This window comes from Chiloscyllium plagiosum, unplaced genomic scaffold, assembly GCF_037043375.1.
Source record: "Chiloscyllium plagiosum isolate Xiang-an unplaced genomic scaffold, Cpla_swu_hap1 HiC_scaffold_27, whole genome shotgun sequence".
NCBI classification, from domain to species: domain Eukaryota; kingdom Metazoa; phylum Chordata; class Chondrichthyes; order Orectolobiformes; family Hemiscylliidae; genus Chiloscyllium; species Chiloscyllium plagiosum.
In genome coordinates this window covers 88,400,250-88,427,998 of record NW_028270165.1, presented here as the reverse complement: position 1 = coordinate 88,427,998, position 27,749 = coordinate 88,400,250, and the positions used below count along the sequence as shown (strand labels likewise).

At 44.6% G+C, this 27,749-nt stretch overlaps 2 protein-coding genes across 15 annotated transcripts in view; both read right to left on the bottom strand.

Annotated features, from left to right (window-relative positions):
* Positions 1-27,749, bottom strand: part of LOC148144900 (uncharacterized) — a 492,750-nt gene that overhangs the window by 4,639 nt on the left and 460,362 nt on the right. The window lies entirely within an intron of this gene.
* LOC148144918 (uncharacterized) lies at positions 850-26,824 on the bottom strand. 14 transcript variants are annotated; one of them, XM_087975161.1, is made up of 5 exons: positions 26,555-26,691; positions 22,431-22,615; positions 20,094-20,292; positions 6,710-6,772; positions 850-3,413 (listed from the first exon to the last, which is right to left on the bottom strand). In XM_087975161.1, the coding sequence occupies exon 5, from the start codon at positions 3,016-3,018 to the stop codon at positions 1,843-1,845; it is 1,176 nt and encodes a 391-aa protein (XP_087831287.1). In that variant the 5' UTR covers positions 3,019-3,413; positions 6,710-6,772; positions 20,094-20,292; positions 22,431-22,615; positions 26,555-26,691; the 3' UTR covers positions 850-1,842. The 14 variants fall into 14 exon arrangements, with proteins under 14 accessions (XP_087831287.1, XP_087831291.1, XP_087831286.1 ...); XM_087975165.1 differs by lacking the exons at positions 20,094-20,292; positions 26,555-26,691 and adding an exon at positions 26,698-26,824; XM_087975160.1 differs by lacking the exon at positions 20,094-20,292.

Here is a 27,749-nt window from a genome sequence, read left to right as displayed (position 1 = left end):
AATGTCACATATTCAGGGAGAAGATGTGATTTTTAACGTTATCAACCAATTCAACTGTGGCACCTCCACATCCATTCATTCAACCGAAGAGGGCTCAATTTAGTGTAAAGGGCTCTGAGGGTATAATATTTGCATCCTATGTTAAGAAGAAACCTCTGCCCATTCATTCAATAGAAGAAGGCCTATTTGCTGCAGAGGTTTTTTTTTATGGCGCAGTAGTAGTGTCCCTACCTTCTTCGCTATGAGGATGCGTAATAACAAGTTTTTAGTCATAAGTCACATGACACCAGGTTATAGTCCAGCAGGTTTGTTTGGAGGGGATCTTACAGAAATATATTAAATTATGAAAGAAATAGAAGTATGATGTTGCATTGGTAGGTGAGACTAAGATAAAAGCGCATGGCCTCAAGATTAGACGAAGCAGGTTGAAAACTGAACGGAGAAGAAACTTCTTCACCCAGCGGGTTGTTAATCTATGGAATTCCTTGCACAGGAAGTATTTAACATTACTTCAGCAATTACTAGAAGCAGTAGATAATTCTTTTATTTTTCAAAAACGTAAGGGATATGGTGAAAACGCAGGTAAGTGCAGCATAGTCCACGAAAAGATTAGTCATGATCTTATTGAGTGGTGGAGCGGGCCAGAAGGCCGATTCTTGCTCCTAGTTCTTATGCTCTTATGTTGAAATCACAAGCTTTTGGGAGTGTAGTCACTTCAGCAGATGAAGTCATGAAAAAACAAGTGCAGGAAAGAGAATTTAGATAAATGAAAGACAGAGCATCTCAACGGTCAATTACTTACTCCCATTCCTATTTCTGATGATCTTACTACACAGCAAGTTGTGTGTTTTCCAAATATTAATTTTATTTCCATTGTTTAAAATCAAATATTTAAGATGAACAGTTTGTTTGTCCTCACTTGGACACACTGTGAATATCATAAACCCTCTCATGAGATATCATAGGAACAATTCATAAACTAGATTTGTCACTGAGTCACTCAAGTAGATACTAGAAAGGAGAAAAAATCCCAACATGTGCAGGATGCTAACGAAAAGTTAGCAACCTGAAATGGTAACAGAAGCAAGTGAACAGCCCCAAATCATGAAACTCATTCTCTGACATCCACTACAGTACCTTGTACTATTCTTCACTAAACACTGCAATTGCTTTCCTTTTCAGTTTAATGATCCATAATTGAATCCGACTCCAACACACTCTCTGGCAGACAGTTCCAGAGGTCAAAGTATTAACGAAGTAAGTTTTGGATCCATCCCAAAGACAATTCCGATGGACTTTTGCTTCCAAACAAACATTTATAGTAAGTTCTTGATATGGACACATTTCCAACTTAGTAGGTTTATTCAAATTTTATAACATTTTGGGGTGGCACACTGCTTAGCATTGCTACCTCACAGCATAAGGGACCCAAGTTCAATTCCAGCCTCAGGTAACTGTCTGTGTGGAGTTTGCACGTTTTCCCTGTCTGCACAGTTTCCTTCCACTGTCTAAAGAGGGGCTTCGGTACATCTGTGTGGACCTCCTCCTGTTAACTGAGGGCAATGGGGCACTGTGAGGATCAACAGATCAGACAATCAGTCTGCAACTTCTCTCCGGGAGACTTGTCTCAAGAAAGGCAGCAGTTTCTTATCTCATCCATTCTCCTATACTCCACAAACTCCACACCGACAGTCGCCCCAAGGGTGGAATTGATCCTGGGTTCCTGGTGACATGAGGCAGCAGTGCTAATCACTGAGCCACCATGCCACCCCTGAGCCACCGTGGGGTTGCAGTCCAATGGAAAACAAATACAGTGCACCAACTCTCCCACTGTCAGGAGAATCAGTCCTGGGGGGGACTCATGGCAATGTCAGCGGTGGAATCTGATTGTTGTGAGCGCTGGTGCCCCCGCTGGTGCTTCCGCAAGTTGCGGGAAAACGTAAACCTCTTCTTGCACTCAGGGCAGCTGAAGGGCCTCTCCCCAGTGTGGACTCGCTGGTGCTTCAGCAGGGCAGAGGAATCGCTGAAGGCCTTCCTGCACTCGGGGCAGCTGAATGGCCTCTCCCCCGTGTGGACCCGCCGGTGGGTCAGTAGCGTGGAGGAGCGGGTAAAGCCCTTCCCACACTCGGGGCAGGAGAACGGCTTCTCTCCGGTGTGGACGCGCCGGTGCCTAAGCAGAGCAGAGGAATTGCTGAAGGCCTTCCCGCACTCGGGACAACTGAATGGCCTCTCCCCTGTGTGGACCCGCCGGTGGGCCACGAGGTTAGAGGAAACAGCAAAACCCTTCCCGCACTCGGGGCAGGAGAACGGTCTCTCGCAGGTATGGATCCGCTGGTGGGTCAGCAGGTTGGAGGGCTGGGTAAAGCACTTTCCGCACTGGAGGCAGGAGAAGGGCCTCTCCCCAGTGTGGACCCGCTGGTGCCTCAGCAGGTGGGAAGACCTGCTGAAGGCCATCCCACACTCGGGGCAGCTGAAGGGCTTCTCACCCGTGTGGACCCGCAGATGGGTCAGCAGAGCAGAAGAGCGGGTGAAGCCCTTCCTGCACTCAGGGCACGAGAACGGTCTTTTCCCCGTGTGGACCCACTGGTGCCTCAGCAGGATAGAGGAATCACTGAAGGCCTTCCCGCACTCAGGGCAGCTGAATGGCCTCTCCCCTCTGTGGACCCGTTGGTGCTTCAGCAGGTCCGAGGATTTGCTGAAGGCCTTCCCACATTCAGAGCAGGGGAAGGGCCTCTCCCCAGCGTGGACGCGCTGGTGGGCCAGCAGGTGGGAGGAGTAGGTGAAGCCCTTCCCACACTCAGGGCAGGAGAATGGCTTCTCCCCAGTGTGGACTCGGCGGTGGTCCAGCAGGTGGGAGGAGCAAGTAAAGCCTTTCCCACACTCGGGGCAGGAGAATGGCCTTTCCCCGGTGTGACTTCGCCGATGAATCTCCAGGACAGATGGGGCATTGAAGCCTCTCCCGCAGTCGCAACACTTCCATGGTTTCTCCACGGTGTGGGATTCCTCTGGTTTCACCATGGCCGCAGCTACAGCCCTGTGTATGGCCCCTGCCCACAGTAAATTCCTCTTTCCTGGCCGTATAACTGTTTCAGGCTTTACACACAGTGCGCTGTAACAGTAGAGACTCTCATTCAGTCCCACTAATGCTGAAAATGGTCTGAAACAGGAACCAAAATGTTTTGCTCCTTCTCACAGAATCATGGTTCAAAATCGTTGAGGTCCCGATGGATTGAGTGACTGTCAGACATCGATGTGAAAGTGGGGACTGTAGACGCTGGAGAGGAGTTGAAAAGTGCGGTGCTGGAACAGTACAGCAGGTCAGGCAGCATCCAAACAGCAGGAGAATCGACGATTCAGGCATAGGCCCTTCATCTGTTGATTTTTAACCTTCAGTCTTCAGATCTTCAAATACTCTAGAAAAAAAGAGATTCCAAAAGTCATCACGGTCAGTCCAGGGTAGAAGTTCAGAACAAGCTACTCCACTTTCTGCAGAACATTTTTTTCTTTTGCTGTTCCATAAAATTGAAAGCATCCCACACTCTCTCTCTTCCTCTATTCTCACTCCCTCAAATTAATTCTCCTGAAGGTGCTGATTCAGGATCTTACAGGGACAGAAAAAGCAAAAACGTCAGGACTGACACCTTCGAATTTTGGATAACACCATGTGAAAGTTAATATCTTTCAGGATATTGGGATATTGCTGAGAGTGAGCAAGTCTGATTTTGGGAAGCAAAACAAGTGTAAATTCAGGTTGAACCTGCAATACAGCTTCTTGATAAAGAACCAGACATGAAGTGGTTATCGTCCCTGTGGTGGGTGGGGGGGGGTGGTGGGTGGAATGAGACATCAAGGCATTGACACAGACAACCCGAGAGAAACTAAATATACAGACATGGCAAATGTTAGTGGCAAGCCAGAGTCAGATCTACAGCACAGAAACAGCCCCTTCGGGCCAACCAGATATCCTAGCCTAATCTAGTCCCATTTGCCAGCACTTGGCCCATATCCCTCTAAACCTTTCCGATTCATATACCTATCCAGATGCCTTTTAAATGTCATAGCTGTATCAACATCCACCACTTCCACTGGAGCTCATTCCTTACACACACCACCCTCTGCATGAAAAGGTTAGTCCTTCGGACCCTTTTAAATCTTGCCCTCCTCCACCCTAAACCTTTTACCCTCTAGTTCTGGACTCTCTCACCCAGGGAAATGTCCTTGTCTATTTACCCTATCCATGCCTCTCATGATTTTATTAATGACTCTCAGTCACCCCTCAGCCTCTGATGCACGAGGAAAAACAGAACAGCCCATTCAGCTCAAACCCTGGCAACATCCTTTCAAATGCGTTCTGAACCCTTTCAAGTTTCACAACATCATTCTGATAGGAGCGAGTCCAGAATTGCACACAATATTCCAAAAGTGGTCTACCCAATGTCCTATCAGCCACAACACAACTTCCCAATTCTTATCTGCAGTCAGAGGAAAGTTTTCAAAACCCAGAAAAGACAGCCAGGAAAGAATGCAGGGACAAACCAAATTTGAGGGTCAGCTTGGAAGCCTCAATGAGAAATCGGCGGACTGGGTTTATTGGGTATCCGTTCTGGAGTACGTAAACTTATTTCTCTTCTGGGTTTATTGGGTATCCGTTCTGGAGTACGTATACTTATTTCTCTTCTGCTCTTCGCAGTTCCTCTGTGCTGCAATGTGTGGTGGCTCGTTGAAATAATCTCCTGATGCAGCTTCGTTTGTGGGTGTTGGGATGATTGCTTCTATAGTTAGATATTTGGTCCGTGTGTATTGTTTCTTGTAGACGCTAGTGTGAAGTTCCCCTTGACTGTTCGCTCTACTGTGACATCTAGGAAAGGCAGTTTGTTGTTGTTCTCCTCCTCTTCAAACCAGGAGCACCCCTCAGGCCCATAGTCTCACTACCTGGAACACCAATATACAGACTAGTCAAAGACCTCCAGTGAAGACTAAAAAACTGAGTAGAAGATTCATGCCACTCCATTCACTCCACCCAAGAATTCCTGAACATCAAAGACACCAAGATAGAAGAGGATGAAATAATGCTGTCCTTTGACGTAACAGCCCCGTTCACATCCATTAACATCAACGTGGCCAAAGAAACACTGACTACACTACAAGAACCACCAAAGACACAAACACCAAACAGCACCAACTTCATCAGCAAAGATAACATTGTCAAGCTTGTGGACCCGTATCTTATCACCCACTTCACATTCAATAACAAGCCCTACAAACAAATCAACAGAACATCCATGAGACCACCAATATCAAGGTTCCTAGCAGAAGCAATAATGCAGAGACTCGAACAAACAGCCCTCCCAACGCTCCAACCCAAATTTTGGGTCCGCCACAGAGATGACACCTGTCATCACAAAATGAAACAAATTAGAGGAAACCTACAACACCATCAACAATATCCTTACTGGCATAAAATTCACAAAAGAGAACAACAAAGTGCCATTCCTTGATGTCAGTAGAGCGAACAGTCAATAGGGAACTTCAGACTAACGTCTACAGGAAAACAACATACACAGACTCAAGTACCTAATGCAGAAGCAAATCATCCCAAACAAATCTGCATCAGGACACTATTCAACGAGCCACTACACACTGCACCATCCAGAAACTACGAAGAGCAGAAGATAAATACTTATACAGCATATTCAAGAAGAACGGTACCCAATAAACCCTGTCCGCTGATTTCTCAACAACAAACTCAAAGCAGACACATGCGCAGAAACCCTAGCCACATTACCTCACATCAAAGACATCTGTGAAATGATGTCCAGACAACTCAAACCTCTCCACATCATGGTAGCCCACAAATCTACCAACACACTTAAGCAGCAGCTAATGAACCTGAAAAAATAAATGTTATTTACAAGTTACCATGCAAGGAAGTATAGACATGGACTCTGCCCCCATAGTTCTCGGTGGCAAGAAATGCTGGGATGAGATAAGGAAGATTTTTTTCAGTCAGAAAGAGGTGACTCTGTGGAACTCATTGCCACTGAAATGAGGAAAGTAACTGAGTGCTTTTAAAACAGATAAAGATAGGCTCTTGATTAGTAAGGAAATCAAGGGTTACAGGGAGGATGCAGGAGAATGGGGTTGAGACACATTGGCCATGATCGAATGGTGGAGCAGACTCAACAAGTCGAATGGACTGATTCTGCTTCTGTATCTTATGGATCAGTAACCACAAAGATCTGACTTAATTTTCACTACTTTTACTGTGTTCCTGTCGTATTTATGGCAAGCGTGTGGCAATACGTTGTAGATTTCTCAAGCTAGATCTTCTAATTTCATATCAAATATTGATAATTGGAGCTAATATTAGAGAGAGTAAAGGTGCTTATTTCTTGGATAAATAAACCCGTCATGCATTTTAAGCTTAAACCTTGCATACTTGCGAAATTAGAGTTGCCATTTTGCCCGCTGTCATCAAATCTCCAATAATACTTTTACTTGATAACCCATTTTGGGAAATAATAAACATAACTGAGGTTTCGTGTTTTATGCAAGCAATTTAAGCTTTTGATATAATGATTTTAAGCCATCTACACAGAGTGTGATTGAATTTCTAAACTTAAGTAACAGCCTTAAAGTATTGTTATTTGTGTCACCCACAACTGTAATTAATGTAAATATTGAATTAAACTTATTGAAAAGAACATACTTGCTGAATTAGAGTCAGCATTGTTTTCAATGCTTTGTCCATTATTCCCTTTCACCTCATTACCTATTTTAGAGAAAGAAAAATATTGCATATGTTTGAACATGTACTTTTTTTGGCAATATTATAAAATGAAGAAAGCAGTTCAGTCAACTTCAATCTTCATCCGGTCACTTTTTAGAAAAGGTTTTGAGCACAGTTATAAAATAATAATGCAAGGTTACCTAATTTGCAGCATTGCTTGAGACAGATTTAATAGTACAAGAAGTTATGATCTCCATTCAGTAATGTCTTGATTTGAACATAGTTTAAGTTAAGCGAAGGGTGTTCAGGAATTGAAGTCATTGTGAAAATGTTACCAGGGAAAACATTGGATAAAAAAAAATTCTGGTTTGAGTTTTTTCTTTGGGTATAAACAGATACTGGATCCAAGTGTCCTCCCAATCTTCTTAAAATATCCCACAAAATAAACACAATGCAACCTAAATAAATCAGGCCCAAAAGAAATTCAGAACCCACACTAATATATGGCAAGGAGGAAAGTTTTAGACGACAGGACAATAAAGATGGGTTGGTCAGATGGGCAGAACAATGACAGATGGAGTTCAATCCTGAAAAGATTGAGATGATACATTTCAGGAGGATCAGCAGGCAAGGGAGTACATGAAGAATCACAAGAATTTAGAATATACTGAAGATCAGAGAAAGGTATATGTGTTCATAGAGTCTTGAAGGCAACAGGACATGTGGATGAAATGGTTAAGGGGGCATATGAAACACTTGCCCTGAATAGTTAAGGCATTAAACATGAGACCAGGAGATCATGATGGAACTGTACAAGACATTCGTTGGGCCACAGCTGGAGTAGTGGATCTGGTCGTCACATTATTAGAAGGATGTGATGGCACTAGAAAGGGTGCAGAAGGGAATACTAACCCAGGGTGGTGCAGGTTGGTGGGTTTCAGCTATGAGAGTGATTAGATCGGCTGAGGGTATTTTCCTTAGAGCAGAGAAGGCTGGGTGAGGACCTGTTTGTACAGATAAGACACTTAGGGTCTAGATAGGAAGAAACTTTTCCCCTTGGTGGACGGCTTCAGCAATTAGGGGGCATAGATTTAAGGAAAGAGATAGGACATTTTAATGGAATTTAAGGAACAATATCACCTAGAATGTGCTGGAGATGGATGAATTTACTTATGGGAAGAATTGGTTTGTTTGAAGGGATGGATATAATGAAATAAAGCTAGTTCAGAAGATCATTATAATGTGCTAAGAAAAAGAACTGGAGGTAGACCTCCAATAGTGGAAACAATCTAAAGAAGTTTCATTGTCCCATCTGAGAAAAACAATTCTGCTAAACTTCTCAAACGAACCCGAACATGTATCAGAACTTGTTTGTTTAAAATCAATTGAATCTATTCCAAGTATTTAGGAAAATGAGAATCATCTTTAATCCTGGCCCTATTGGCTGCAACCAAAAGTGATAGGAAGCTTTTTCAGTTTCATTGAAATGGAGCTATCAGAGATATTGGCTCATTAGAAGAACAGAAGAGGGTTGTTTGAGCTTATTGAGCAGTTTGTAGACTCAAACAAGGATCCAGAAAACAATTTTCTGTGGCACAGAAGCAAGGACAATTAACAAGGATTGATGTTGCTACTGTGTGTCCAAGTGTCTCAGTCTTCAAAGTTCTAGATAAGTTAAACTTCTGAAAAATTGAAGGTGTCAAAGGAAGATCAGTGGGGAATCAAGGGTTTTGGGGAAAAGGCAGGAAAATGAAATTGAGGGTTATCAGATCAGACATGATCTCACTGAATGGTGGAGCAGAATGGCCAATACTGCTATTTCTTGCGGTAAATCGATCTGGGTGTTGATAAAAGCTTTTGTATGATTTTTCTTTGTAGTCAGCAACATTTTGTATTCGGAAGAAATTGGCTTTTGTGTTTGATCTCAAATAACGCTGGAGGCTCCACTGAGGGTTGTTTAGCAACTGAGGTTATATATCATCAAGTTAAATCAAAATAAGCAGCAAAATATATGGTAAAAGTGAAGGTGTGACTGCTGAAGGCCAAATAAAACATTTTCTGTCGCAAAAATGTCTTTACTCCATAATGTTTCGTTTTACATGCAGTCAGCGACAACCAATCAAGGTGTCGCAGAGTAAAGTTCGGTCTCACCAAGACAGCTGACATGTCCGTACAATACTGTTGTAGCGCTCTTTAACCACAGGGTATGTACTAGTGATTCATTTATTTTGCACTTTCCCCAACATCCCAAATTAGGTTGAGGTTTGTTACAGCATCCTGATGGGAAGCCCGATGTAACGTGCTCAGATTTTGCTGCAGTAGTGTGATGTGTTAAATTCCCAATGATTTTCAAAAAAAAAGTGAAAGGCAGTGGTTGCATGTGTTGACACCACAGGTATTATTTATATTGGCTTTGAGATAGGGAACAACCATCACCTCCCAAATTGTGTTTTGTTTGCACAGCAACTTTGAGTATGAAAAGCATTCTATTTTTCGACGGCCTAAATGCATACACCGTTTCTTATCAGCATACCTTAAAATCAACATTAAAAGCACAAACAATTCATTTTCACTGTAAATTACATACTTTAAAATCAAATATTGCAAGACATACAAACACATCAAGAAGTCAAAATTTGTGAAGAAAGCACATCTTTTCTGACAGTTCAGACAGGGAAAAACTTTGTTCTTGTGGTGGTCAGTGGAGACTTACTCGATCAAATATTAACTCCCAGTGTATCTCACATAGATGCTGTATAAATCAAGATCTTATTGATCACTGTTGACAAAATTAAACCTATTGACCGGACTCTTTACAAAATAAGAACATATTTTAGTACATAACATTTTCCCATAATACAGACATTTGCAGTAGTGCAGTTATGTGAAAAGAAACCTGCGTTGTTAATTTAGTTTGTTGCTCCACTTCATAAATATTGTTTTCATTTATTTTGAAAAATCAACCCTTCCACTCCTTCTGAAGGTACATGATACTTTAATTTTTTTTTCTTTGCCAATTTTCTTTCACCAACAAAAGCATTCACTTTTTTGGCATTGGGTGGGGGAGCTCTGCCAGCTGCCAATTTCTTGCTGGAATTGTTTCACTTGACATGAGTCTTGCCAATAAATGACAGCAATAGCAGCAGCTAATACTGATGGTCACACTTCAACAAAAGTACACCAAGGTGCTTCACGTTATGTATCACCCAAGTTGGAGAAATGTGAGGAACTCCTTCTCGGCCTTTCCCCTCAGCTGAGGTGTGGTGACCCTCAAGAAAACCACGACCAGCCATCTCTAATGAGAGAGAACAGTCTAATCCTCTGGGAAGACTGTGATGAATGTGTTTAAAGTTGAAAGACTGTTGAAATATAAGGGGGCGGCACGGTGGCTCAGTGGTTAGCACTGCTGCCTCACAGCACCAGGGACCTGGGTTCAATCCCATCCTGGGGTGACTGTCTGTGTGGAGTGTGCACAATCTCCCAATGTCTGTGTTGGTTTCCTCCGGGTTCTCCGGTTTCCTCCCACAATCCAAAGATACGCAGACTAAGTGAATTGGCCATGCTAAAATTGCCCATAATGGTACATAAGTCAGGGGTAATTGTAGAGGAATAGGCTTGGCTGGCATACTCTCTACAGGGTCGGTATGGAGCTGTTGGGCCGAAGGGCATATTCCCACACATAGGGATTCTATAACTGTAACAAACACGACATCTGACGAACAGGAATAAAACTAGCCACCAGGACATATGATCATCAACTAGCCACAAAAACACATGATCCACTATCACTAGTATCTTTACATACAAACAAAGGAGGACACCATGTTGACTGGGACCATACATTCATCCTATGACAAGCCACTATCCAATAAGCCAACCAGAAACACACACAAGAATTCCTTGGAACATGTCATTCCAACTGGAAATCTATTGATTTGGACCCCATCTCACATGCTCTGAGAAAAAAGAATGGAAATGATATCACCCATCCTAAAACCAAAAGACATAAATAGAAAGCAGGACATAATACCAGCGCTTCACTCGACTCACTGATGAAGTTACCTAGTATGGTGATGAAACATCTGAAAATGACCTTCCAGCTCAGCGAGCAAACTTACGTCCAGAATGAGAAAATTCTGGTTGACACAAAGGCTGCCACAAAGTTGGAATTCTCTCCCAGAAATGACAGTTGATGGCGCCCTCACCAAGATGGATGCTCGCGCTCCCCGCCCCAAGACAACATGCATCTTACCCTCACGAATATGGCGACCGGTTGCCCCCAGAGGTCCTTCCCCAAACAAAGTTAACACTGGGCCTGTGGAGCTTTTATTCGCGGCCTCAGGCCTCCCCTAGGACTTTATAAACTCCCCAGTCTCCCTCCTCCCGCGGTTTCCAATCCTCTCCTGTCTCACTGTCTCCTCTCGGTAAAAACAATGACTGCAGATGCTGGAAACCAGAGTCGAGATTAGAAAGGTGCTGGAAAAGCACAGCAGTTCAGGCAGCTTCCGAGGAGCAGTAAAATCGACATTTCGGGCAAAAGCCCTTCATCAGGAATACAGGCAGAGATCCTGAAGGGTGGAGAGATAAATGTGAGTAGGGTGGGTGTGTGGAGAAAGTAACAGAGTACAATAGGTGAGTGGGTGTGGGAATATGGTGATAGGTATGTGGGGAGAGGGTGGTGGAGTGGATAGGTGGAAAAGAAGATAGGCAGGTAGGACAAGTCATGGGGACAGTGCTGAGCTGGAAGTCTGGAAGTGGGGTGAGGTGGAGGAAGGAGAAATGAGGAAATTGTTGAAGTCCACATTGATGCCCTGGGGTTGAAGTGTTCCAAGGCGGAAGATGAAGCGTTCTTCCTCCAGGCATCTGGTGGTGAAGGAGCAGTGGTGAAGGAGGCCCAGGACCTCCATGTCCTCGGCAGAGTGGGAGGGGGAGTTGAAATGTTGGGCCACAGGGCGGTGTGGTTGATTGGTGCGGGTGTCCCAGAGGTGTTCCCTAAAGCGCTCTGCTCGGAGGCGTCCAGTCTCCACATCTGGAGCAACGGATACAATAAATGATATTGGTGAATGTGCAGGTAAACCTTTGACGGATGCGGAAGGCTCTTTTAGGGCCTTGGATGGAGGTGTGGGAGGAGGTATGAGCGCAGGTTTTGCAATTCCTGCGGTGGCAGGGGAAAGTGCCAGGATGGGAGGGTGGATCGTAGGGGGGCATGGACCTGACCAGGTAGTTACAGAGGGAACGGTCTTTGCGGAAGGTGGAAAGGGATGAGGAGGGAAATATATCCCTGGTGGTGGGGTCTGTTTGGAGGTGGCAGAAATGTCGGAGGATGATTTGGTTTATGTGAAGGTTGGTAGGGTGGAAGGTGAGCACCAGGGGCGTTCTATCCTTGTTACGGTTGGAGGGGTGGGGTCTGAGGGCGGGATGTGGACAAGATGCGTTGGAGGGCACTTTAACCATGTGGGAATGGAAATTGCAGTATCTTAAGAAGGAGGCCATCTGGTGTGTTCTGTGGTGGAACTGGTTCTCCTGGGAGCAGATACGGCGGAGGCAAAGGAATAGGAAATACGGGATGGCATTTTGTAGGAGGTAGGGTGGGAAGAGCTGTAATCCAGGTAGCTGTGGGAGTCGGTGGGTTTATAAAACGCCGGTGTCAAGTCGGTCGTTATTAATGGAGATGGAGAGGTCCAGGAAGGGGAGGGAGGTGTCAGATGGTCCAGGTAAATTTAAGGTCAGGGTGGAATGTGTCAGTGAAGTTTGCTCAACCTCCTCGCGGGAGCACGAGATGGCGCCAATGCAGTCATGAATGTAGCGGAGAAAGAGGTGGGGAGTGGTGCCGTTTTAATTGTGGAAGATGGACTGTTCTACGTAGCCAACAAAGAGACAGGTATAGCTGGGGCTCATACGGGTGCCCATGGCTGTCCCTTTGGTCTGGAGGAAGTGGGAGGATTCGAAGGAGAAATTGGTAAAGGTGAGGACCAGTTCAGCCAGATGAATGAGAGTGTCGGTGGAAGGGTACTGTTGGGGACGTCGGGAGAGGCAGAAACGGAGGGCTTGGAGGCCCTGGTCATGGCGGATGGAGGTTAGAGGGATTGGGTATCCATGGTGAAGATGAGGCGTTGGGGGCTGGGGAAACGGAAGTCTTGGAGGAGGTGGAGGGCGTATGTGGGGAGTTCCTGGACTCGGGGGGAATAGGACAGTGTCGAGGTAGGTACTCACTGTCCCCTCTCCCCGGGCGCTCAGGCCTGGCGACCTCTCCGGGATGTTTCCGAAACCTGTTTCTGTTCTGAAGGAGGATCACTGGACCCGTGACGTTTCCTCGGATTCTCTTGACACATGCAGCCAGGGCTGCTCAGTTTTCCCAGCGGGTCCTGTTCTTGTTCCTTAAGCCACCGGCGCCATTCCTCTCCCACTCAGTAACACTGCCTTTGTCTCGCTACATGACCTACACTGCACATGCGCCAACTCAAGGGGCTGGGTGACCAGACCGTGACGTCACCCCGCGTGTAGTGGGCGCGGTTCGACGAGGCATCCAACCAATCGGAGACAATGGGGGCGGGGCCAATGTGTTCCCTGCTCCCCTCGCCAGCCACCTGAAAGGTGGGTTTGTCTTTAAGTTTTAACGTTTTTTAAAAAAATTTCAGTCTTTTTCGAAATGTTATTCCAGACCTCGAAGGCTGAAACATTGGAAAACTTGCAAACATAATCGAAGGGATACTAAAAAAACGAATAAAGATAAATTACGAAAGAAACCTAGCGCAAAATATCAAAAAGAATAGCAAAAGCTTCTGTTGGCATGCTAAAGGGATCAGAGTCGCTATGGTCCCTTGGAAAATGAAACCGGTGAGTTAATAGGAGGAACACTGAAATGGCAGAGAGCTTAGTCAATACTTTTCCTCAGTTTTCAAGCTGGAGGACAATAGTGCTATTCCTATTGGAACGGGCAAATCAGAGGTGATAGAAAGGATAGAACTTAAACAATCCACGTTGAGAGGGAAAAGGTACACAGCAAACTATTAGGATTGCGGGCAGACAAGTCCCCTGGGCCTGATGGCCTACATGCCAGGGTACTAGATAGACTTTAGTAAGGCGTTTGACAAGATTCCCCAAGGGAGACAGGTTCGCAAGGTTAGATATCATGGAATACAGGGAGAACTAGCCATTTGGATACAGAACCAGCTCACACGTAGGAAGATAGAGAAAGCGAATGCAATGTTGTCTCTTATCTCAAGAGGGTTGGAATATAAAAGCAGAGATGTACTACGAAGACTTTATAAAGCTCTGGTTAGGCCCCATTTGGAGTACTGTGTCCAGTTTTGGTCCCCACACCTCAGGAAGGACATACTGGCACTGGAACGTGTCCAGCGGAGATTCACACGGATGATCCCTGGAATGACAGGTCTAACATATGAGGAACGGCTGAGGATACTGGGATTGTATTCGTTGGAGTTCAGAAGATTGAGGGGAGACTTAATAGAGGCATACAAAATAATACATGGCTTGGAAAAGGTGGATGCTAGGAAATTGTTTCAGTTAAACGAGGAGACTAGGACCCGTGGACACAGCCTTAGAATTAGAGGGGGTCATTTCAGAACAGAAATGCGGAGACATTTCTTCAGCCAGAGAGTGGTGGGCCTGTGGAATTCATTGCCACGAAGTGCAGTGGAAGCCGGGACGCTAAATGTCTTCAAGGCCGAGATTGATAGATTCTTGTTGTCTAGAGGAATTAAGGGCTACGGGGAGAACGCTGGTAAGTGGAGCTGAAATGCGCATCAGCCATGATTGAATGGCGGAGTGGACTCGATGGGCCGAATGGCCTTACTTCCACTCCTATGTCTTATGGTCTTATGGGTGGTGGTGGAGAGTTGCTTTTCAGACTGGAGGCCTGTGACCAGTAGTATACCACAAGGATGGGTGCTGGGTCCACTACTTTTCATCATTTATATAAATGCTGTGGATGTCAATATACGAGGTATAGTTACTAAGTTTGCAGATGACACTAAAATTAGAGGTGTAGTGGACAGTGAAGATGCTTAGCTCAGAGGATGACAGGACCTTAATCAGATGGGCCAATGGGCTGAGAAGTGGCAGATGGAGTTTAATTTTTTTTTTACATATGAGGCACTTCATTTTGGAAAAGCATATCAGAGGAGGACTTATACACTTAATGGTAAGATCCAAGGGAGTGTTGCTGAACAAAGAGTGCAGATTCATAGCTCCTTGAAAGTGGAGTCACAGGTAGATAGGATAACGAAGGCAGTGTTTGGAATGCTTTCCTTTATTGGTCAGAGTATCAAGTATTGAAGTTGGGAGGTGATGTTGCAGCTGTGCAGGGCACTGGTTCGACCACTTTTAGAATATTGTGTGCAGTTCTGGTCTCCTACCTGTCAGAAGTTTGTTGTGAAACTTGAAAGGGTTCAGAAAAGATTTAGAAGGACATTGCCAGGGTTGGTGGATTTGAGCTATTGGGATAAGCTGAATAGGTTGGTGCTGTTTTCCCTGGAGCGTTGGCGGCTGAGAGGCGACCTTATAGAGATTTATAAAATCATGAGGGACATTGATAGGATAAACAGACAAGGTCTTTTCCCTGAGTTGGGAGGAGTCTAGAACTTGATGGCATACATTTAGGGTGAGAGGGCAAAGAAATAAAAGGGACTTAAGGGACAACCTTTTAACGCAAAGGGTGGTGTGGGTATGGAATTAGCTGCTTGAGGAAGTCATGAAGGCTGGTATAATTACAACATTTGAATGGAATCTGGATGAAAGGGTTTAGAGGGATATGGGCCGAGTGCTAGCAAATGGGACTAGACTGTTTAGGCTAACTTGTCAACATGGATGAGTTGGAGTGTTAAAGTAGGGATTTGAGACAGCCCAGGGAATCCCTTGTGGAGTCAGACCTGTAGCCTCTCACGATTCGTCCCAGAGGTCGTACTCTTTGACAGTCTGGAATAAAAAAAATTCTCTTACAGGCAGTTTAGTTTAATTTTAGTTCACCCCTTTATTTAGCAATAGCTCCACTGATACCGATAAGCTAAACTCGCTAGGTTCTAGAAACCTAGGAGAGTAGGGGACCAACTCTTCAAGTGCCCTGGCAGGTTACTCTGATGTACTGCTACAAAGTGGTTTCCTTTACACAAAAGTTTACAAAAACATTGCATGTTCTTAATTCGTAAGGAAGAAAAGTTAATTGACAGGTCTCTGTATGCTTGACTAATCACTCCTACAGGCCCTAAGCCATTCATCAGGTGGGAAAAACATATCCAGCCGAGTTAGGTGCCTGCTAGCGAGATAAACTCCTATCATAAAGAGGTACCAGTCTGAGCTAATTGGAGAGTTCCTAACCTTGCACAGGTCACAGGTCAGATACAACTATTTTCCAAAACGGCTTCTTAGCAGGAGGGCAAACTTTTGACCATAAAATGGCTTCCTGACACATTGTGCCAGAATCTCTTCAACGTTAGGCCGAGAATAATTTCTAAGCTAGGAGCAGACTCCTGCTTTTTAGGCACTGAATCATACTGTACCCGAGGCTGAGATGTTACCAAAAGGTTGCATTTAAACTGATTCATTAGTCTTCGAATTAAACATGTTCTCTTTTCAGGGTTGTGATTCAAATAAGACATAAGATCTGATTAGTTGGAATTGACAGTGGGCAGTCTGAAAGGTCTGTAGAGTGGTCTGCAAGAACAGCAAGTAAGTTAAAGCTTCGTCAACATTACCTTTTACAGAGTTCATATTTAATAACCGGTAATGGCTACTCAATACCATCATAAACTCTCAAAAATGCAATTACGTTCAATCCAACGCAGGTAATTTTTTAATGGCTTCGGGAGCCCCAGTGCTATAATGGTTCCTCTCTCTTGTCCTTTTGAACTCTCAAGTCAGGGACTTTTAACAGCAAAGGTGTTTTTCCCTCTGTTTGCATAGCTTGCAAAGGGTAATAAGAATCCATTATAATTCACAGGACCTGACTGTCAATTACAAGGCTTTTGACAGTACCAAGTTTCGTTTCGGGGTCAGAATCAAACGCTGTCATTAATTTCACAAGGGAACAGCCATGAATGTTATCACTCTGTGTCCTATTTGCACAGATTCACTGTTAAGGCAAATGTACTTAATTGCCTTAGGGTATCCTGTTATCACTTGATAATCTTCTGCATACCTTGAGTTCTCCCCTTTTACCAAGCCTCCCTGCCTGTCTATTTTCTAGTGTGCAGCAAATGTGCTCTATAATTCAATATTATATTTTAGTTTAAATGTTTAAAGACAAGTTTTATGTCTATAGACTTTCTTATTCCCTTCTTTTGTTAATTCATGACAACTACTTGGCTTATAACAATTAGTCCATTCAGTCAATTTGTATTTTCAAATAAGTCAAGTGCCTCCTCTGCTAGGTCATCGTCCAGAGGAGCAGAGTCTGAAAGATACTGGATTTCAGCATGGAAGTTCGAGCATGGAGGTAGAGGGTTAGACAAGGATCAATTAAGCAGACTCTTCTTTGGCTTAGGTGAAAAACAAATGTACAGTCCATTTCACGCATAAGCGGACGACAGTGTATATTCCTAGGATGAGACCAAGAACTATCAGTACATCCCACACGATCCATCCACACAGCGATCATAGCCAGCAAGTAAACTTCCATCCATATGAATCAGACGACAGTTGGGCAGGTATCTTCCCTGCATCTTGACCCGTTTTGTTGATCACATCTGTGTTGTCCGTAAGATCAGGACATGGTTTAGTAACAAGTTCATTTATGAGAACACAATCATGGGGAGGATCAGGCAGTTCAAGCGGTTCTTCCTGCAGGAATGTAGGGGGGTTAGTGTTAGAGCAGCATTGAAAGGAGAGAAACGGATTCAGAAGTAATGAAATCTCACAGCGACTGAGACGAACCTTAACGAGGTGTTGAGTATGTTTAGAAATCAGCAAGGATACTGCAGAATGTGAGGTACAGACTTCTACATTTTGATGTAAAGTTATATTAGAGGCAGCCACTACCATAGTATGGATGGCAGAGAGAATCTGGGTGCAGGAAGGCATACCTTGAGCAACAGGGTCAAGCTTAGTAGAAAAATAGGCAATAGGGCGCCAAGAGGAGCCATGTTGCTGGGTGAGAACAGCTGAAGCACAGGTATCAAGGATGGCAACATAAAGATGAAAGTGGCAGTCATACAAACGTCGGCCTAGCATGGGTGCTGAAGAGAGGGTAGTTTTAAGCTCCGTAAAGACTTGTAGTTGTTATGGGGTGAGTTCATACCGTTAAGGCTCACTAATCGAGGACGGGGAGATCATTTTTGATCAGAAGGGCACAATTAGGAATCCATTGTCGGCAATAATTGATGAGGTCGAGAAACTACCGTATCTGTTTAGGAGTGGTTGGAGGGGCAATACAAAGAATAGGATCAATACGTTCACGTGTCAAGCACCGATCGAATTCAGAAATGAGAGTACCTAGGAACTTAACTTCTTTCTGATTAGTCTTAACTTTGCTGGGGGGTACAATATAGCCACATTGATGTGGATGGTTGAGAAAGGTAGTGGAGTCAGTGTGATTGGACACTTTGTCAGGGCTAGCGAGGGGGTAATCGATGTATTGAACTAGGGTAATGTCTCCAGGAAATTCAAATAATTCAAGCTGGGCGTGAAGAATCTCTGAAAAGGGTGTTGGCGACTGAATAAACCCTTGAGGTAGGCAAGTCCACATATATTGGTGGCCCTTAAAAAAAGGCAAAAATGTATTGGGCTATTGGATGCAAAGGAAGACAAAAGAATGCATGTTGGAGGTCAACGATAGTGAAGAGCTTGGCATCAACTGGTACTTGGCTGAGGATAGTAGCAGGAATAGCAACTGGAGGATTATGAGCCTCAATGATTTTATTTACTTCACGAAGGTCGTGAACGACATTCAGGACATCCCGGTTTAGGGATCGGAAAGATAGGTGTATTGACAGAAGAATGGCATGGGACTAGAAGGCCTTGCTGTAGAAATGAATCAATGACAGGTTGAATGCCAGCTTCACCTTTTGGTTTCAGGGGGTATTGAGGTATAGACAGGAAGACAGAATTAAGTTTGTTCAGAATGGAGATGGGTGGGACCTTAGCAAGGCCCACTTGTGTTTTAGAGTCCACCCAGACTCCAGGGTATACTGCGTCCTGCGGGTGAGGGTGTGCATGATGATGATGAAGACTGCCATAAATCGACTAAGGCTGTGCATAAAATAGGATTGATCCTTGAGTGAGCAGCTGAATTTCACGGCAAGTTTGGTGTCAAAACCTACTTCTTAGGCTTTGTGTTCTGGGTTCAAGAGAGTGGTGACACAGGGGAAAATGAGAGGGCCAGTTTTCCAGCTATGAAGAGGAACTGACATGAAAAGAACGCCACCAGCTAGTGATCTGATCTCACCAATCACCCAAGCGTGCCGAGTAGTGCCCAGTGAGGGATTATAGTATGTGTTCAAGCCTGAGATCATTCCCGGATGAGTCATAAGCTAAAGTAATGTGGGGGTGAGGGACGTTATGTAAAATAGGATCGAAAGCATAAGGATCCAAATCAAATGACCACCATCGAGGAGGCTTTGGTTTTGATGCATTGAACAAAATGAGGTGGATCCTGAATCAGGATACCATCATCATGACATTCAATAGTAATATTTAGAGGACAGAGGAGATCTCTAGCGAGTAGAGGGATACGTAATCCATTCGTAACAACAAAGCAAAAAGGGAGCGTGGCACAATTTTTCCACACCACTGTCAGATGGACAGCGTATGCATGTTTATTAGAGGAACCATCAAAACATTGCAGGATTTCATCATCGTCCGAGTTTTGAAAATCAAAAGCATTAGCAAGATGGACGGGAAGTGATGAAACAGTGGCTCCTGTGTCAAACATAAATTCAATATCATGGCCATTACAGTTAAGAATTAGCATAGGTCCATCTTCTGGGCTAGCGGTAAGTATGGGAAAATTCAAAGCAGGAAGCTGCTCTCTATCCGGGAGTCAGTTTTGAAAAGGATTTTGTGCAGTAAAAGGGGCAACCTGCTGAGATCACTGGGGAGGGAGACCAGGAGATTGTCTGTTGTTTTTACTGCGGTGATGAACCAGGGACTGCTATGGAAAGGGCAGTTCTTGGACTAATGTCCTAGTTCACTGCAATTGAAACAAAGGTGTAGTTGTTGGGGGACTCTCGGGGGTAGGGGAGGCAGGGAAGAGTAATGAGAGGATGTATAGGGGCATCATGGACTGTTGGGGAAGGATACATAGGAGGACCGCAAGGTCCATTGGGATGTTGTGAATACACAGTACCATTTCTACTGAAGTGCCATACTGGACAATAGTATGAGGGTTTCATTTGCTAGCTTGACTGACCTTGCAGACGGAAAGGTCTTCTTTGAATCCTGCGTTTAAGGTTAGCCACTGCAGTTTGGGCAAGTTCTGTCTTGACCGTGCCGATGGTAGCCTTACTCTTGGGATCCTTTAGTTCTCAGAAATAACAAACCTCTCGGCTGAATTGTGCAACCTCAGCATCTTGCCAGTGGATATTGTGTGTTTTAATAGCTTTCTGTACCTGATCAGGTAAGAGAGTCATACATAGGGCATTAAATTGGGATGATCATCCTTGTAAGGTAGTTAGTGTCACCAGAAGAAGCGCCATAGCATTCCTTAAAATGGGTAAGGAACTCCTCAGCCTCTTCGCCCGAGCTGGGTTTACATGTTAAGACTTGACCCACATCAACTACATGATGCACTGCTTGGTGGAGACAGGTAATAATTCAATCTGATAGTTTCCACCGGGTGCCGGACTACAAGCTGGGTATAATTATTACCTTGTAAAATTTCTCAGAACTCGCCCATTTTTCAGGCAAAAAGCTGCATTCTGAGGTGAATTGGGTCTTGGGAGGCAGCATTATAAATGGTCTTAGTCCTATTAATGTAATTAACAGATCCCTCAGGATTCCTTCCATAATCTGCAGCCTTATTGATAATGCTTGAGAGTCATGAGGTTTCCATGGTTGATAAAGATCCATAAATTGGGCTTGTCCCGGATTCAGAGCCTGTGGGTTAGGAACCTCTTCTATTCGGGAAATTTCTTTTTGGCCCTCCCACATCAGGGTGAGTGCAAGGTCTGATATTAAGGTCCCGAGACTTTGATTGCAAATCACCGGTGTCTTCGGGACTTATTAGTTTAGGGGCAGTGGAAATCAAAAGGAGTCTGTTCAGTGTTCCTTCCAGGTTTTAATTTTAATTGACTCCTAGTACAGTAGGCACCGGGTTTGTGGTAAGCCGAATTCTTATTCGGCAGAACAGCTGGGGGAAGGTCATGAGCCTTGGCACGTTCGTCATCAGAGTAAGGGGGGAGGGTTCAGCCAGGGAACCGGAGGTGGTCAGCTGACAGAATTAGAGGCATAAAATATTTCCTCCTCCGAATCAGTATCCCCCCACCATCTACAAACGGATCAGGATTCTTTAGTAATGGGTCTTTGGAAGAGGGGAGGGTGGGGTACAAGGAACAGTCCTTGTGAGCTTCGTCCTGCGCAGCTGCAATTGCAGTCTGTTGTTTATTCACCAGTTTCCTTTTTCTTTGGTGCCCTTGACGTTTCAACGTAGATTCTGAATCTTCGCGTTTTTGTAATTTTCTCCCTTGCCTATTCCAATTCTACTTCTAAATCATGTGCTTCACATTTACGTTTTAGTTCTGTCCAATTTAGTTCACATCCTTCCTCAGTTAATGGACTAACTCCCCTTTTAATACAGTTTTGTCTCCATGATGATTGCATGGATTTTTCCCATTTTTTCCCCCGAGCTACCCTTTCCCACTCTGATAAGACTTCTTTCTGCTTACTTCCCTTTCTTTTTTCCCAAATCCCTTGTTCAATTTTAGTGAATAGAGTTAAATCATGTGTGCCTTCTAGAGACCAATCCTTATTCTGTTGAGCAGCTGCAGCTGATATCCTCCTTAATTGTTTCTCATAATTAAGGATACAGACTTGTTATTTCTGTTAGGGGACATTTGTCTTCAATCTTATCTCGGGGCACACTCATAGTTATCCTACTTACTTGAAATCTTCACAAAACCACTGATCAACAAGGGCTCCAACCCCACAAAATACAAATGCAAACATTCATTCATCAACAACCAAACCAAATCTCACAGGATTAAACTTTCTGCAAGCTGCAGGGAATCAGTGCTGAGTCTCTGTTTGTCTCACATGTACACTCTCTCGTACATACACATGAACATTTTAAGAGAAATGAGGCACTCACATTCCAGATATCTCATAAATCCTGGATGTGGCACATAGTTGCTTAACCAAGTATGCAAGAATTGTATCACTGGCCAGCTTTATTTTTTATATATAAATGACAAAAGCAGCAGCCACCCTCTATATTTCATAAATGAAGAACACCCAACAGAACAAAACCATAACTAACAAACAACAAACAGCAAAGCAAGACAAGCCAAGTTGAACAGATACAACAGAGAAGATAATCTCGACTTAAAACTTTCACTAATCAACAACCCGACAATGAACAACAAGACTAATGATTTCTGCAAAACATTCTCAACGTTGTAAAATTCTGACAGTTTCTGTTTTTAGTCCTATTTAAACGATCTCATTTAGGGTTCCGTCAGGGTACCGAGAGAGTGAAATGGGGGAAACACCACACAGATGTAGACAGAGAGTAATCAAGGTACAATTTTACCTTGTGGGCCCATTGGTCTTGAGTCCAACCCTTCGATGGAACTCCTCTTTTCCAGTTTCACTCAAATGTAGCCCTTGTTGGAACCCTGCTTGCAGCGCCAAATTGAGACAGCCCAGGGAGTCCCTTGTGGACTCAGACCTGTCAGCCTATCTTGGTTCATCCCGGAGATCGTACTCTTTGGAAGTCTGGAATAAAAATAAAACTCTTACAGACAGTTTAGTTTAATTTTAAATTATCCTCTTCATTAATACCATCACCGTTACAGCAGAACTCTGATACCTATAAGACAAGCTAACTGGATTCTATTAACCCAGAAGAGTAGCAATCACTCTTCTTCCAAGAGCCCTGGCGGGCTACTCTGTATACTATCTTTATACACAAGTTTTTTTTACAAAGGCGGTGCTGTGGCAAACACGCTTTCTTTATATGAATTTTTTTTTTTTTACAAAAGCACTGCATGTTCTGAACTAGACAGATAACAGTGAAAGGCAATAATTCGGGAGAGAAGTAATTGATACAGAGTTTCATTTCGAGGTCAGAATCAAACACTTATTCATTTCACAAAGGAACAGCCGTGAATGTGATCACTCAATATCCTGTTTATACAAATTCACTGATGTTAAGGCAAATGTTCTTATATGCCTTACCCTCCCTGCCTGTCTATTTTCTAGTGTGGAGCAAATGTGTTCGATAATTCAACATTACATTTTAGTCTAAATGCTTCAGGACAAGTTTTCCTTACAAACATTCTCACGACCCCATTCAAAGTTTCACAAGTTCTTTCCTATATCAGGGGGAGCAAAACTTAACGTAGTTTCCAAAAATGCCCTAACCAATGTACAGCCACAATATGACCTCACAACTCCTTTATTCAATGCTCTGACAAATAAAGGAAATCATACCAAATGCCTTCTTCACTAGCCTATCGACCTGCAACTCAAAGATCTCTTTGTTTAGCAACACTCCCCTTAACTGTCAGTCCTGCCTGGATTGCTCAACCAAAATGCAATACCTCATTTCTCTGAATTAAACTCTATCTGACACTCCTCAGCCTGTTGCCCACCCCAAAAATTCTAACTTATAGGCCCCCTCTGTTTTCACTTTGCTAAACCGAATCACTGCTGTACCTCACTCTGAAGGGTCAAAATATTGACCAGCCGGGACAGAGTGGACGTTGGGAAGATGCTTCCATTGGTAGGAGAGACAAGAAGCGGAGGGCACAGCCTTAGATAAAGGGAAGACGTTTTAGAAAGAGAAAAGGAGAAACGTCTTCAGCCAGACAGTGATGAACCTATGGAATTCATTGCCATAGACAGCTGTGGAGGCCAGGTCACTGAGGATATTTACGACATGAGATAGATAGGTTCTTGGGGATCGAGGGTTACAGTGAGAAAGTGAAAGAATGGGATTGAGAAACTTATCAGCCACAATTGTGTGGTATGAACAGACCTGATGCGCTGAACGGCCTAATTTCTGCACCTATGTCTGATGGTCTTTTGCTGTCCTGGGCACAGAGTGTCAGAATTGGGAGCAGGAGTAGACCATTTGGTCTTTCGAGCCTGCACCAGCATTGAACACATCATAACTGGGAATTAATCTACCTACATCTTGGTAGATAGACTGTGACTTTTCTCACTGGAGCACAGGAGGTTGAGAGGTAACCTTGCAGAGGTTGTATAAAATCATGAGGGGGATAGAGGAGGTGAATCACAGGTGTCATTGCCCTTGGGTGGGGGTTTTAAGATTAGGCAGCAAATTTTGAAGGTGAGAGGAGAAAGATTTTAAAAAGACTTGAGGGGCAGCATTTTTTTTAAAAAAGAGAGTGGTTTGTGTGTGGAATGAATGTCCAGACATTTTCTCACCTTCCCCTATAAACATCCACTTCTTTGTTGTTCAAAAATCACATGAACTCAGCCTTGAATATATTCAATGACCCCTTAACTGCAGGAAGAAATCCCCACTTCTGAACTCAATTCCTCTTGCTAATGTACCACTTGCACGACTCATTGCTCGCTGCACCTGACAACTGGCATTGTCTGGTGAGGAAGGATGCTGAGGCCTGAAAATGTGTTGCTGGAAAAGCGCAGCAGGTCAGGCAGCATCCAAGGAGTAGGAGAATCAACGTTTCGGGCATGAGCCCTTCTTCAGGAAGCTCATGCCCGAAACGTCGACTCTCCTGCTCCTTGGATGCTGCCTGACCTGCTGCGCTTTTCTAGCAACACATTTCCAGCTCTGATCTCTAGCATCTGCAGTCCTCACTTTCTCCTCAAGGATGCCGAGGCCCCTTTGTACATCCACACGTCATTCCTGATAAAGGGTTCATGCCCAAAATGTCAACTCTCCTGCTCCTGGAATGCTGTTTGACCTGCTGTGCTTTTCCAGCACCACACTTTTCAACTCTGATCTCCAGCAACTGCTGTCCTCACTTTCTCCATATCCCAAAACAGTATATCAACATTTAAACAATGCACCTCCTTTCTGCTTTTTTTTTTAAAGCACAGCAAAAGCTCTAACTTCACATTGGCCACGTGTTTGCCAATTGTGGTCTTCTCTACACTGGGGAAACTGAGCATAAACTTGGGGACCAGTCCGCAGAGGCTGACCAGACCTCCCAGTCGCCACCCATTTTAATTCCCCTTCCCACTCCATTTCTGATATGACCATCTTTGGCCTCCTCCATTGCCACAACGAACCAAACCGCAAATTGGAGGAACAACACATCTTCTACCTGGGCAGCCTACAGCCTGGTGGACTCAACATTGAGTTCACCAATTTCAAATAACCTCCCTCGCCACCCCTTGAATTCCTTCCTAGCCCCTCCCTGCCGCCACCAACCAGATTTCTTCCTACCAGTGACCAACCAGGTTGTACCCTCTACTTGTCCCCACCTATCCCCAATTCACCACCGTTCCCCCAGCACATCCTCGTTCTGCAGCTCTCCCTACACCCATCCCCAGTCCTCAACAAGGGTGACACCCAAAACATCGACTTGACCTCCTGATGCTGCCTGGCTTGCTACATTCTTCCAGCCTCCTGCATGTCTATTTGCCAATTAAGTCACAGACCTGGCCCAACTTTTCCCAAGTCTGTTCCCTCCCTGGATTCACTCCCTTTCCTTTCAGTTGCAGCAAGTCAACAATTGAACATCACAATGGAAAATAAATGGAAAAGGGGATGAGAAATGTGTGTGTCGTACTCTTGGTCAATCAAAAGAAGGTCTCACACCTTTTCTGCCGACAGTGAGGAACGTGTGCAATGTTTTGGTGACACCGGTGAACATGGCCGTGCTTGTTAACACAGGAATGCACACAATATGCTCAGTGGCGCTGCTGGTATTATTGACAGATTTTAAGTGTCCAAATGCCAATAGGAGAATAAAAGGGTAGAGCCACAATTGTTTTCCCCATACGGCACAACATTTTATTGCTTTTCCATCTTGTCTGGCTGCTCAACGTTTTTGACTTTTCCCCAGTGTAGGGGTGAAGTTCAGAACTAGAGGACATAGGTTTAGGGTGAGCGCGGAAATATATAAAAGGTATACCTAAGGGGCAACTTTTCCATGCAGAGGGTGGGGTGGTGTGTGTATGGAATGAGCTGCCAGAGGAAGTGGTGGTGGCTGGTACAATTACAGCACTTAAGAGGCATCTGGATGGGTATGTAAATGGGAAGGGTTGAGAGGGATATGAGCCAAGTGCTGGCAAATGGGACGAGATTAATTTAGGATATCTGGTCGACATGGACGGGTTGGACCAAAGTTGTCTGTTTCCGTGCTGTACAACTCTGACGACTCTAAATAATACAAAGTATAATTTGACAAATAACAAACTATATCCATGTTAACAAGGCTTAGTACACCACATGCTTTACTAACCATTCTCCACATCCTATCCCTTCAAAGACTAAGGAACATATGCTGGTGCATAATCTCCTCCACTAGTATTTACACACTAGTCTAAGGAATTGCACAAGTAACAGAGAGGGTAAAAAGCACAAGGATGAAACAAACAGTGAGGGTAAACAGCACAAGCGCCAGTAAAAGCTGATGGAAAGTGAGTATAAAATGTCACTATGACAGGACAGGCCCCACATTCCTTCCCCTCCGTCCCCCCCACAACCTGCCTCACCTTTCACCTCCCGGGCCCAGTACCTTCCAGGTGGCCCCATAGTTGACACAGGGGCCGCCCCACGACCAGTAGAACTCCACCACCCAGGCGGCCGACGAGTTCCCAAACAGGCCCTTAACCCCATCCGCCTCCAGAATGCTCACCGGCTCCTGGCTGCTGTACAGCCGGCCGGTGTGGCCGTGACACAGCAGCTGCGCCAGGAAGGCGGCGGTGCCCAGTGACGGGTGTCTGCCCCGGGCCGCACGGCGCCATTTTCCTAACGGCCGCCCTCCCGCCGCTTCCCCGCTCGAGCGACTTCTCCTCCCAACCGCCTTCGCCCCCGCGTGACGTCTGCCCGGGGGGATGGGCGGGGCCGGGGGAGCCTCACCGTCACCAAGCAACAGCCACCTCGCGCTACAACTGCTCATTCACAAAAACAAACTCTCCTGTCTCGCTCTGCAGCTGCAGGGGGGACACTGCCACGTTTCCAGGAGCCCTGTCTACATTGGGAAAGCTCACGGCTCAACTTAAACAGAGATTCCGACATCTAAATGGGGAAATCTGCATTTTAAAAGGCATGGACATTTTAACGGGCTATTTCTGCAAATAAAGAGATTTAAATGAACAAGATTATATTTCAAACGGATGCGTGCACATTAAAAGGAATATCTTAATATGTAAAGTGACGCAGTCATATCTAAATGAATCTACATTTCGGGGAGACGTTGCCCTATTTATAAGCAGAAATATCCCTTTAAGAGACAATAGGTGTGAATTCTGTCTGTATCCCAATGTTGTCAGACTGACATTTTTCTTAGAAACGCTCTGCATTTAAATTACATTCTCGAGAAGGCAATTTATAGATGAGGGTGTAAGGTTAGGGTGGATTGGTTGTACTGTATTGCCCATAGTGCCCAGGGATGTGCCGGTTAGGGTGGAGTGGCCATGGGAAATATGGAGTAACGGGGTGGGTATGAGTGGGATGCTCTTCGGAGGGCCAGTGTGGAATAGATGGGCTGAATGGCCTGCTTCCACATTGTCGGGATTCTATGACTCCCTCCACAATGGAGCATTTTATCTGCATCTATCCTGTCAAGCCCCTTTCAGAATTCTATTGGTTTCAATAAGATCACTTCTTTGGTTCAGAGACATATAGCACAAAAACAGACCCTTTGTCCAACTCATCCATGCCGACCAGAATTCCCAAACTAAACTA

What these genes read in the sequence shown, in the direction of transcription:
- LOC148144918 (XM_087975165.1), bottom strand. Translation starts at nt 3,018, where the DNA reads ATGGTGAAACCAGAGGAATCCCACACCGTGGAGAAACCATGGAAGTGT.